The sequence below is a fragment of the Belonocnema kinseyi genome, chromosome 10 (genome assembly GCF_010883055.1).
Source record: "Belonocnema kinseyi isolate 2016_QV_RU_SX_M_011 chromosome 10, B_treatae_v1, whole genome shotgun sequence".
NCBI classification, from domain to species: domain Eukaryota; kingdom Metazoa; phylum Arthropoda; class Insecta; order Hymenoptera; family Cynipidae; genus Belonocnema; species Belonocnema kinseyi.
In genome coordinates, this window is record NC_046666.1 from 40,499,580 (window position 1) to 40,513,639 (window position 14,060).

The 14,060-nt window shown below is 22.3% G+C and overlaps 1 protein-coding gene across 7 annotated transcripts in view; it reads left to right on the forward strand.

Annotated features, from left to right (window-relative positions):
- Nucleotides 1-14,060, forward strand: part of LOC117181631 (endophilin-A) — a 144,724-nt gene that overhangs the window by 127,207 nt on the left and 3,457 nt on the right. For all 7 annotated transcript variants that reach the window (XM_033374510.1, XM_033374514.1, XM_033374511.1 and 4 more), the window contains one exon: nt 5,712-5,827. In XM_033374510.1, coding sequence (XP_033230401.1) covers nt 5,712-5,827 — 116 coding nt within the window. The remainder of the gene's footprint in view (nt 1-5,711; nt 5,828-14,060) is intronic.

Here is a 14,060-nt window from a genome sequence, read left to right on the forward strand (position 1 = left end):
TTGTGCATGGAGTTTGACACTTTTTCTCAATCAAGATTCATTTTCATTGCGTTTTTAAATATTTATTTGAGTGCACCCCTGTAAAATTGTTTTTTATTTCCTTTTTTGAAGATTTCTCAATTAATTTTGTAGATTTTGACTTCTAAGTTATGATCTCTTCAAAATTAAGTTTGAAAAAGTGTATTTCAAGAGCGAATCCAGAGAAGAAGAAACGAAATTTGAAAAATTATCATTTTTGCTGAATACATTTTTTTTTTGCAACGCGTAGTTGCGAATTTTTGATAAAAAATGATAAATTCACAAAAAAATGTAATCGTTGATATTTTGACCAAGGTGCGACTTTAATTTTTAATAAAAAATAGTAAAGTTAAATAAAAAAGGCGAATTTTCAACAAAATATTTGGATTCTCATCAAAGAAAGATATCTTAGTCATTAAAGAAAACAAATTAAATGGTGAAATATAAATTTTTAATTGAACAATTTATTTATTATTTTATTTATTTATTAATTTATTTAATCAATTTAATAATAAATAATTTATTTATTCATTTAATTAATTAAAAATTAATTAAATTAATTGTTTATTAAATTTGTTATGAAATTTAAATATTGAAATAAATTTTGAACTCAATAGTGCAATTTTTAGGCTAAACATAAGAGCTTTCCACACCCAAGAAGATAAACTTTCTCAAAAAAAAAGTATTCTCAAAACAATATTTGGATTTTTTACCAAGGAGTTGCATTTTCAACCAAGAAGGTTGTTTTTTACTTATCAAAAAATACGAATTTTGGATAAAATATATACATTTCTCATCAAATATTTGTATTTTCAATCAAGAAGATTCGTTTTGTTACAAAAAAAAAATGAATTTTCAACAAATTACATAAATTTTGAACCAAATAGTTGAATGTTTAAATTTTAAAAATGTATACAAAAATCGAATAGTTAAGTTTTTCATTGAAAAAATTATTCTTCGATCAAAATGAATGTTCTACAAAAGAGTTTAATTTTAAATCAAATAATTACATTTTAACTAAAAAGAGCAATTTTCAACTAAAGAGATTAACTTTCTAATAATAAAAAAACGAAGTTTTAACAAAATACATAAATTTTTAACTAAATATTGTAATTTTTAAGCTAAAAAGTGGAACTCTTTACAGAACAGTTGAATTTTAAAAAGATAATTCAAATATTAACAAAACATATACATTTTTTTATCAAATAGTTGAATTTTCAACCAAGAAGATCATTTGGTTGCCAAAAAAGGCGAATTTTGAAAAAGGTATATAAATTTCTAACCAAAGGGTTGGATTTTGAACCAGGAAGATAAATTTTCTAAAAAAAAAAAAAAATGTCAAGAAAATTGTTTGAAAATCTATCATAAATTTTTGACGAAATGTTTGAATGTATAAACTTAAAATATCAATTTTTAAACAAAAATGGAGTCATTACATTTTTCATTCAAGCAAATTAGTTCACAACCAAAAAAAACGAATATTCTAAAAAATAGTTGAATTTTCAATCAAATTTTCAACCAAAAAGAGCAATTTTCAACCAAAGATATTAAGTTTCTAATAAAAAAATGAATTTTCAAAAAAATATATAAACTTTTTACCAAGGAGTTGCATTTTCTTCCAAGAAGATTCTTTTTATTTACCGAAAAATACGATTTTTGCACAAAATACATATTTGAATTTTTAATTTAAAAAAATTAATGTTTAATATGAAAACTAATTTTTCACAAAAATGTTGAATTTTAAACCCAAAAAATACGAGTTCTAAAAAAAATTCAAATCAAATATTTAAATTTTACATAAAAAATTAGTTTTTAACTCAAAAAATAAATTTCTAACAAAATACATAAATATTCAACCAAATAGTTGACTTTGCAAATAAGAAGATTAATTTTCTACCAAAAAAGACAAATTTTTAACAAACTGCTTCAATTTTTAATGAAATAGTTGCATTTCTAAACTAAAAAATCCTTTTTTGAACAAAAAATGGAGTATTTCGATTTTCATTTACGAAAATTTATTTTTTAGAAAAAAGAGAAAAGTGATCTTGTACAAAACAGTTAAATTTCCTACCACATAGTGGAATTTTTCACTAAATTGTTAAATTGCCAATACAAAAATACGATTATTTTATACAAAAACTGTTGAATTTTTAAACCGTAAATATAAAATTTTATTTTCAACCAAATAGTTCAATTTTCAGTTTAAAAAAATAATCTTTATCAAAAAATAAACTTTTAAATAAATTAGTTTAATTTTTATTTAGAGATGACTTTCTACTAAAATTATGAATCTGCAACAACAAAAAAATGAATGTTTAAGAAACTAGTATAAAAATATATTAGTTAATATTAAAAAAAAGATGTTATTTTTAAGTAAAACACAATTGAATTTAACCAAAAAAGACAAATTTTCAATAAAGTAGTTGAATTCTCAACTAAAGCAGATTAATTTTCAACCAGACAGTTGCATTTTCAACCACCAAAAATTTATGTTCTACAAAAAAACTAATTTTTTACAAAAAGCATACATTTTTAACCCAGAATTCTACCAAAAAGGTGAATTTTAACCAAATAGTTTAATTTTTATTAAAAAACATTCATTTTCAATTCATAAAATAGAAATTTTGTTACAAAATAGTCGAATTTTCAACACGAAAATATGAATTTTCAACAAAAAATTGAATTTCGGACCAAATAATTATATTTTTCAGGAAGAAAGACAAATTTTCTACAAAACATTGGATGTTTGTTCAAAAAATTATTTTCAATTAAACTCTTAAATTTTCAATTAAAACTATGAATCTTTAATAAAAAAAATAAATTGTTCATAAAGTAATTTAACTTTTAACTAATACGTTGACAAATTTTTTGGATCCACTCTTGGTTTATCTCCCCAGATAAAAACCATGATTCAATATATTTATTATAAGTTAAAAATAATAAAGAAAGTTCATTTAAATTTCCTTTTTGAATAGTTTAAAACTGTATTTAGTTCGTTTGATTTTCTGTGATTATTTTTTTGACATAATAGTTTGTCGTCCCATAAATTTTTCTAGGTGTTTCTAAAAATATTCCCTGTTTCTCATTTTTTCTGTAACAACCTGTTCTTATTATTGAAATATTAGACACAACTCATTTGCATGCTTGAACTCAATTCTTCACTTTTCTTGTGTATATGAGCAATTCTTCTTCCACTAATTTATGTATGCTTTCGATTTTAGTCGTTATTTTTACGAAAAAAGTTATTTTTGTTATTTAATTTTAATCATTGTTTATACATTCATTATATATTATTTATGATCATTTTTAGCATTTTTGCAATTTTAAGGCCATGTCATACTAAATATTCGAGTAGAAAATTTGGCAAATTAAACAGAAGACACTAATGAAAGTTTGGAATACTCCTTATTTTCTGTAAATCCACACAAAATTATAATCATTTAAAAATTTTTTGTTTAATTTACCAAATTTTTAACTTTATAATTCAATTCGTGTGGACGGGATGTTGCAAAATATAGGTGGAAAAATTATGTTTAAGTTAGTATGACATGGTCTTAATGATTTTTTAGAATTGGAATCATGTCGGCTTAACAATTATGATTTTGTTTAATAATTATAAATTTAAAAAATTAAGATTTTCGAGGAGGTTGACAACATTTGAAATTTGGTGTATACTTCGTGCAATCTTTGTGAGTCTCTGAATTGTTTAGGAGATCTTAGAAATCTTTGTGATATTTTTAGAAATCTTTCAGAAATCTTTAAAAGATTTGTGAGATATTCGAAATGTTTTGATAGGTTTCAAAATCTTTATGAAATCTTTGTGATATTTTTAAAAATCTATAGATATCTTTTATAAGCTTCGAAAATATTTGAAATATTTTAGAAATATTTTAACATCGTTCAAACCTATGAGATTTTAAAATTTTCTCAAATCTCCGCGATATCTTTGGAATGTTTTTACATCTTTAAAAATCTTTGAAATCTTGCCGAAATATTTGAAATTTTTCAAATCTTTGTGAAATCTCTGTGAAATCTTTTAAAATATTTAAAAGTCTTTGTGTAATCTTGTGAAATCTTGTAAATCTTGGACATTTTTGAAATATGTTTGGCATTTTTTGGAATATTTATTTTTTGAAATGTTTTTGAAATGTTTGGAAGGTTTTAGAACATTTTTTAAATCTTTGTAGCAACTTCTATTATTTTTTGAAATCTCTACGGTATCTTTCGGAATCTTTTAACATCTTTAAAAATCTTTGAAGGCTTTGTGAAATCGATTGAGATCTTTTAATTTAAAAAAAAATTTTTATCATCTTTAAACTTTTTTAATATCCTTGAAATTTTTTTGAAATCTTTCTGAAGTCTGAAATATTTTAATAACTTTTGAAATCTTGGTTAAATCTGAGAAATCTTTGTGATATATTTTAAAGTATTTAGAAATCTTTTTTAATTTTCAAAAATCTTTGAAATCTTTTTAAATATATTTTGACATACTAGAAATCTATGAGATTTTTTAAATAGTTCAAATCTCTCTGCAATCACGGAATTTTTTAAATGTAAAATCTTTAAAACATTTTGGAATATGTTTTGTAAGCTTCGTAAATATTTTAAATCTTTTAAATCTTTATGAAATTTTTGGGATACCGTTATGATATCTTTTTGTGACCTTTCAAAATATTTGAAATATTTGAGAAATATTTTAACATCGTTCAAACCCATGAAATAAAAAAATTTTCTCAAATCTCGGCGAAATCTTTGGAATGTTTTTGCATCTTCAAAAATCTTTCGGAAATATTTAAAATTTGTCAAATCTTTGTGAAATCTCCGCGAAATCTTTTGAAATATTTCAGAAATTTTTTTAAATCTTTGTGGTAACTTCTATAATATTTTGAAATCTCTATGGTATCTTTCGGAATCTTTCTGAAGTCTGAAACATTTTAATAACTTTTGAAATCTGGATTAAATACGAGAAATCTTTGTGATATATTTTTAAGTCTTTAGAAATCTTTTTTGAATTTTCAAAAATATTTGAAATTTAAAAAAATATAATTTGACATACTAGAAATCTATGAGATTTTTAAAGTCTTTTAAATTTCTCTCCAATCATGGAACTTTTAAAATGTAAAATCTTTAAAACATTTCGGAAATTTTTAAAATCATTTGAAATATTCGAAATCTTTTTGAAATCTTTTTAATATCTGTTGAAATCTTGTATAATCTTTTCAAATCTTTCTTAAATTTTTGAAACATTTGTGATGTCTTTCGTAATCTTTCAAACCCTGAAATCTTTGAAATTTTTTGAAATCTGCAAGCAGTGAATTTATGTGCGTATCTAAGAATTTGCAGCCCAGAGGATTAAAGAAAAAATAAACTTTGCCAGTATTATATTTTAAGTTAAAATTAAAAAAATCAAACTAAGTGTTTTTTTCGCAACAAGCCTATTAAAGAAAATTTCATAAATTTTAAAGACATAGTTTATTAATTTGTTTATAGAATATTTATCACGATTTTTATAAATTTATTATCATATTAAACCATCTTTTCATTTATTTTTCTTGTGTTCTCATTTTTCAAGAGGGTCTTTAAACGACAGGATGTTCTTGAAACTAGCAGTCTTGGTTGTCAGAACTTATCGTTTAAAGTTCTCTAAGTTTGGAATTCTGAACTTAGTTTATAATGAATTTTCACTTTTCCAGCTTCTCCTTTGCCATCGCCAAGCAAATCTCCGGCAAGAACACCAATGGCAAAGCAGCCTTGCTGCACGGCACTTTATGACTTCGAGCCTGAAAATCCTGGAGAGCTCGGCTTCAAGGTACAGATTAAAAAATGCAAAATATAAAACATAATTTATGGTATTTATTATTATTTTATTTAATTATCGTTGTCCGCTAATGTCACTACTTTTTACTTTTTCCTTGAAAAATATTTTTAAACTTCTTTTCTAATTGGCTAAAATAATATGTCCTCTATCTCAACAAATCACATTTTTATCCTTAAAGGACACACTCCGTAAAATTACATAAAGAGCATACTGGGTGTTAGGTACCCAAGGATATTCAAACGCATGCGGTGACGACGGTATTGGATAGTTAAAAAAAAAATAATGATATTTAATCTATCTAGTTTAAGGAGAATAAGGTTTCATAACAGTTCTTGAAATTTAAAGTAGTTAAAAAAATCATTTTTATGAAAAAAATTTAAAAATGACTTCTTTCATTCTAAAATTCATAACTTTTTGATATTTTTTACTTAAAATTTTACTTGAATACTTCCGAGATACGGCGCTTTAAAAATAAAATTAGTCTTATAGTGTTCGTTCCAAAGAAGGTATTTATTCTAAAAATAAAAGCTTTAATTCAATGAAAAATAAAATACTGTACTTTGCATGATTAAGCGATTTTATTGATCTTAAACTGCTTATAAAAATTATAAAAATCAAAATTATCTAAAAATGACATAGAAAAAGAGCTTTTCATGTCAATTGTTAATCTGGCGCCATATGTTCCATTTTCTTGAATTTGGTACGTTTTGTTAAAGCGCAAATAAGTCGCTGGGTGATTTACACCCAGTATGCCCTTTAAGGGTTAAATGTAAAACATTTTAATTTAATAAAAAAGGAAGAATTTGCAACAAAATAGTTTAATCCTCAACGAAAACAGATTAATTTTCAGCCAAAAATTTGCATCTTTAATTTAAAAGATGAGATTTCTACAAAACATTTGAGTTTTCAACCAAATGATTAAATTTTGAAAGAAAATTGTATTTTCAACGCAGAAGATTAATATTTATTGAAAATGATTAATCAATGTTATGTTAGTTCAGTTTAAATTTAAAAATTTATTTACAAATGTAAATAGAATTGGATGAAATTAATTCTATAGGCAAATAATTATTTTATCATATGAAATTAATTTAATTATGTATTAATTTATACATTTCATTAAAAACCCAAGATTTTCTACAAAACATTTTAATTCTGTACTAAATAGTTGAATTTTCAATCTCTAAGATTAATTTACTACCAGAAAAAATGAAATTTTAACAATTTACATAAATTTTCAACTGAATAGTTTAAACCGTCAACGTGATGTTAGTCAAATTTAAATTTAGGAATCTAGTTGTAAATTTAAAGGAAACTAATTCGAAAGAATTTGGTAGAAAAAATAATAATAATACAAAATTAATTTAATATTTATTAATTTATATATAAATAAATTTTATTTGATTAATTTATAAACTTTTCAAAAAAAAGAATTTTCCACAAAACAGTTTAATTTTGTACCAAATAGTTGAATTTTATAACAAACTGTTAGTTCATCTTTTTCATTATAAATATTGTATCTTTCTTGAAAAAAACGCAACTGTTTTTTTTTAAATTAAACTATTTCCTAGAAAATGTACTTTTTGTTTGAAATTCTTATTTCTGTGTTGAAAAGCCAACTAAAATCTTTTTGGATGAAAATTTAATTCTTTTATTGAAAATTGGTATTTTTTATTAAAAAATTCACCTTTTTTGGTAGACTTTTCATAAAAGTCATACTTTTTGGTTAAAAATTTGATTATTTAACAGAAAATTAACTCATTTTTTGCAATTCTTATTTTGGGGCTGGAAAGTGAACTTTGGATAAAAATTTGACAATTTTTTAAATCGTTTTTTTTTAAATTCATCGCTTTTAGAAGAAATTTAATCTTTCTTAAATAAAATTGCAACTGCTCGGTTGGCAATTCAACCCCCTTTTTTGAAAATTTGTCTCGTCGATTTTAAAATTCAATTGCTTCAGTAGAAATGACATCTTTCGTGGATAAAAATGAACCTATTTGATTGAAAATTTAAAAATTTTGTTGAAGCCATACTTTTTGATTAAAAGTTCATCTGTTTTAGTAGAAAGTTTACCTTTCTTAGATAAATATCCAACTGTTTGGTCGAAAATTCGAAAATAATAAACTGGAATCTTTTCTGGATGAAAGTTTAACATTTTAAAAAGAATTTGTCGTTTTTTATTAAAAATTCAATTTTTTAGTACACATTTCATTTTTGTTGGATAAAAATGCAACTATTTGGTAGAGAATTTAACTATTTTGTTAAAAATTCATCCTTTTTGGTTACAAATTTAACTGTTTTATTGACGATTCTTCTTTTGGGTTAAAAATTCAACTCTATTCGTCGAACATTAACATTTTGGTTAAAATACATATCTTGTTGCTGGTAAGTCACCTAAAATTTTTTCTTGATGAAAACTTTTTTTCTGAAAATTAGTCTTTTTGAGATAAAAGTTCATCATTTCAGTAGAAATTTTATATCTTTCTTGGATGAAAATGCAGCTTTTTTGTCGAATATTCAACTATTTCCTAGAAAATTAATTTTTTGTTTAAAACTCGTATTTTTTTGTTGAAAAGTCAACTGAAATCCTTTTTATTGAAAATTCAACTCTTTTTGTTGTTGTTAAAAACATTGTCTTTTTGAATTAAAAATTCAACTCTTCTAGTAGAATTTTCATTTTTCTTGAATAAAAATGCAACTGTTTAATTGGAAATTTTACAATCTTTTTAAAAAGTGATATTTTGTGCTGTAAAATTCAACTATTCAGCTGAAAATTAATTTATCGTTTACAATTCTTATTTTCGTGTTGGAAATTGAACTGAAATCTTCTTTGGATACAAATTTTAATATTTTCTTGATGTTTTTTTTTAATTCATCTGTTTTAGAAGAAATTTCATCTTTCTTCAATAAAAATTCAACTGTTCGGTAGAAAAGTCAACTGTTTTTTTAAAGTTTGTCTTTTTTATATTAAAATTTAGCCTCTTTAGTAGACATTACGTTTTTATTAAAAATTAATATATTTTCATAAAAATGTCGTCTTTCTTGGGTGAAAATACAAATATTTTGTAGAGAATTCAACTGTTTTTTCAAAATTCATATTTTCTGGTCAAAGAAATTCCTCTTTTTGGATCAAAAATTCTTTTTTTTCGCTATTCTTTGAAATTTTAACTTTTTGATTTAAAAATTCATCTTTTTCAGTAGAGATTTCATTTTTCTTCGATAAAAGTACAATTGTTTGGCTGAAAATTACAAAATTTTGTTGGAGTCATACTTTTCGGTTGAAAATTCTGCTGTTTTTTTTTTTAATTCAAAACTGCTTCGTAGAAAATGGACTTTTTGTTCAAATTTCAAATTAAAAATCCATTTGTTTTATTTGAAATTTTATCTTCCTTGGATAAAAATGTAAATATTTGGTTGAAAATTAAAGTATTTTGTTAAAAAATCATAATTTTGGTTTGAAAATTCCGTTTTGTTGAAAATTTAACCATTTCATAGAAACTTTATTTTAGTTTAAAATGTATATTTTGGAAATCTTTTCTGGTTCAAATTTAGTCTTTCTTCAATAAAATTGAAAGTTTAACTATTTGGTAGAGAATTCAATTATTTTGTTAAATTTTCATCCTTTTTGATTAAAAAAATATTCTTTTTGGGTGGAACATTTAATTTTTTTCCTAGAAACTTATTTTTTCTTAAAAAAATTCATATTTTGATCTTGAAAAGTAAACTGGAATTTTTGTTGATGAAAATTCAAATATTACATTTTTTTTCAAATAAAAATTATTCTGTTTTACGCGACATTCCATTTTTTTTTTTATAAAAATGCATCTATTTGGTAGAGAATTCGGCAATTTTGTTAAAAATTCATTCATTTTGTTTAAAAACTCGTCTTTTTGGATTGGGAATTAAATTTTTTTCTTAGAAACTTATTTCTTGTTTCAAAATTCATATTTTGATTGTGAAAAGTCAACTGAAATCTTTTTTAACAGAAAATTCAACTGTTTTTTCAAAATTTATCTTTTTGATTTAAAAATTTATCCGTTTTAGCAGAAATATATATTTTTTGAAATAAAAATTCAACTTTTTTGATAAAAATTATTATTTTCTAAAGTATTTAACTATTTTGTACCTCTTTGGTTAAAGTTGAATAATTTTTTTTAAAATAATCTTTTTTAATTAATAAGTCAACTACTTGGGTAAAAGTTAAACTACGTAGTTAAAAATTTATTTCTTTGATTGAAGGCTTATGTCTTTAGTTAAAAATTTAACTGTTCAGTCGATAAGTTTTTTATTGATTTAAAATTTATTTTTTAACTGAAAACGTAACTTCAATTTTTTTAAATTGATCATTTTTCCTTAAAAATTACACTTTTTTAGTAAAAAAAAATAGATTTCTTGGTTTGAAATTTCATATTTGTTGGGTAAAAATGCATCAGTTTCGTGGAAAATTAATTTTCTGTTGTAGTCATATTTTGGTTTAAAAATTCAATTTTTGTATAGAAAATTCATCTTTTGTCTTAATGACTCAACATTTTATATAATATTTTAATAAGTTTTGAGTGAAAAATCATTATTTGTTGAAAATTCTTCTTTTTGGTTTTAAAACTCTTTTTTGTTGTATAAATTTCATCTTTTTTTATTGAAATATAAACGATGACACCTTTTGTTGGGAATTTATTTTTTTAGATTTAAGATTCAAATATTTTGTTAAAAAGTCAGCGTTTATAGTAGAAATGACACTTTTTGTTTTAAATAAATTAATAAATTTGAAGATATTAAATTTGTATGTTAAATACTGTTTTATTCCGTTTATAAAAGATTCTTTAAAAAAATATATTACAAGGTTAAAATTTGAATTTTACATTATTTCAATTTTTTTAAATTAAAATTTTCAACTGAATTAAAGTTTCATTTAATTTTTGAGAAGCTTGGAATTCGCAAGAAAAATATCTTGGCATTGATATTCGCTAGACTATCCTTGCCAAATGAGACAAGGCGTTATCGATTTTTACTCTTTACTCACGACATTCTTCTTCGTAGATAAAAGAAGGGTAAAATAAATTCTGAAACGATAGTAGCGAATTTTTTCTGTAAAAAACTTCCTAAAAATTCCTTACAACAGTTTTCTTCTTAAAGAAATGAGAAACTTATAAAACATTTTTGAACGTTTTTTTTATTGATACCGTTCTCGAAACATTTAGGATGATAAAAGTAGAAAAATCGGCATTTTAAAGTAATTAAAACTAGTTTTTTTTTTCATTTCGAAAAGGAAATTTGTAAATAAATTTAAAAATGTGATGAAAGCAATTTTTTTTTAATTTTATTATGCAGAATTTTTTTTTTTAATTCTACATAAAAATACGAATCATTAAAAAGTTTATTTAGAATGCTTTGAAGTTTATGCATAATTTTAGAAAAAATTCGAAACATTTCAAAAGATATTTAGGTTCAGAAAAGATTCATAACTAATTCAAAATTTGAAAATATTTAAAGTTTTTGAAGATTTGAAACAAAATTTTCTAAGCTTTGTAAGAAACTTGAAAATTTCCAAGAAAACAAAAAAATTTTGAGACTCCTGTGAAAATTATAAATGATCTTTCTTTAAATTAATTTTGAAGGGTAGTTTACAAAAGGTTTAAAAAATAATTCGAGCCAGATAAAAGATGTTTGAAAATTTTTCTCATGGTAGAAATTTCAGCTTTTTGGTTAAAAGTGCAATTGCTTGGTTTTAAATGAATCCGTTTTTGGTTGAGGGTTTTATTATTCTGTCGAAAAAATTTTTCTATTCAACAAAAAAAAAAAAATGTACAGAAAATCGCAAATATGAACCTTTTAGAATTTAGAGATTTTTTTCTAAAATTTCATATGGTAACGTTTTTATTATGCTTCAAGATGATGAATGTTTTTGGTAGAAAATTAATCTTTTTGTTTAAAAATTGATGTTTTTAGTTGAAACTACAAGTTTTTGTTTGAGAACTCTTGAATTTTATTAAAAGATAGTTTTTTTAAATAGTAAATTTATCTTTTTAGTTAAAAATTCAACATTTTGTATGAGAATTTTTTAATTTGATTTAAAATTCTTATTTTTTGGTGGTAAAAGAATATTTTAAAATAATATCCCATCTTTTTTACTGAAAAATACCTTTTTTTGGTAGAAAATTAATCTTTTTTCAAAAATTCATCTTATTTGTTAAAAATTTAACAAATAGGTTTTAAATTTGAACTACTTTCTTAAAAAATAATTTTTATTTCTTGAAAATTCAACTTTTGGTTTAGAATTCTTGAATTTGATTCAAAATGCGTCTTTTTTGATTGTAAATTAATATTTTTGTTTAAAAATTCATCTTTTTTAGTTGAAATTCAATTTTTTAACTAAAAATTCATTTTGTTTAGTAGGAACTTCATCTTTTTTATTTTAAAATTTAACAAATAGTTTTTAAGGTTGAACTACTTTCTTAAAAATGCATTTTTTGGCAGATGCTCCAAATTTAACAAAATTCAAGAATCCTCGACCAAAAGATGATTTTTTAACTAAAAAAGATGAATTTTTAAACAAAGAAATTAATTTACTACCAGAAAAGACGAATTTTCAATCAAATACAATAATTCTTAACCAAAAGTTTCAAAAGTTTGTTATTTTTTTTTAAAGCAGCATAACTTCCAAACTTTGTTATTATATTTTTAATCAAAAAGATGATTTTTTAAACAAAAAGATTAATTTACTACCGAAAAAATAATTTTTCAATCAAATGCAAGAATTCTCAACCCAAATATTGAATTTTTAAGATAGAAAAAACAATTTTATTTTTTATTTTTAATAAAGTAGTTTAACTTTAAAACCAACTTTAAAACTAACTTTAAAAAGTTAGTTAAAAATTCTTTTTTTTAGGTAGAAAATTAATCTTTTTATTTCAAAATTCATCTCTTTGTTAAAAATTGAACAACTAGGTTTTTTTAGAGTTGAACTGCTTTCTTAAAAATTGAAAAAAGTTTTCTTTCTTAAAAATTCAACTTTTAGTTCAGAATTTTTAAATTTTATAAAAAAGGCGTCTGTTTTGGTTGTAAATTATTCTTTTTGTTTAAAAATTAATCTTTTTTAGTTAAAAATTCAACTTTTTAATTGAGAATCTTCAATTCTGTTAAAAATTCATTTATTTTGGGGCAGAAGCTTCATCTTTTTGTTTAAACATTCATCTTTTTGATTTAAAAATTTAACAAATAGGTTTTAATATTGAACTACTTTCTTGAAAATGCATTTTTTTGGTTGAAGATTCAAAATATAACAAAATTGAAGAATCCTCAATCAAAAAGATAATTTTTTAACAAAAAAAGATGAACTTTTACGCAAAGAAATTAATTTACTACCAGAAAAGACGAATTTTCAATCAAATACAATAATTCTTAAACAAAAAGTTCATTTTTTAAGAAGGAAAGAAAAATTTTATTGTTTTGATTGTAAGAAAGTAGTTTAACTCTAGAACCTAGTTGTTATATCTTAAATCAAAAAGATGAATTTTTAAACAAAAAGATTAATTTTCTACCGCAAAATTGTTTGAAAAAATGCAAGAATCCTAAAAAAAAGTTGAATTTTTAAATAAAAAGATTAATTTTCTACCAAAAAGACGTATTTTCAATAAAATAGAAGAATTTTCAACCAAATTATTGCATTTTTAAGAAAGAAAGAACAATTTCATTTTTATTTTTAAGAAGGTGGTTTAACTTTAAAACCAGTTGCTACATTTTTTACCAAAAAATGAATTTGCAAACAAAAAGATTAATTCTCTACCGTAATAAATGAACTTATAACAAAATTCAACAATTCTTACCCAAAAAGTTAAATTTTCAAAGACAAACTTTAATTTTTAAACAAGAAGATTAATTTTCTACTAAAAACATTCATCATCTGGAAACTATAATAAAAACGTTACCATATATACTTTTATAAAAGAATTCTCTGAATTCTGAAATTTTAATATACCTCTAACCTGATTTTAACTACTCCCCCCCCCCTACCAACCTTAGGACAACAATTTATTTTAAAAAGAGGACAAAGTAGGACATAAAGATTTGAAAAAGAGGACAAGGTATGTGGAACAGAAAATTTTGACAAAATAGTACAAAGTAGGAAAACATTATAGTAGAATATAAAGTATTAAATAAAAAAGAGTTTTTTTAAATTAACTATTTTACTAAATTTTATCAACGCTTAACATTGTATATTTTTATT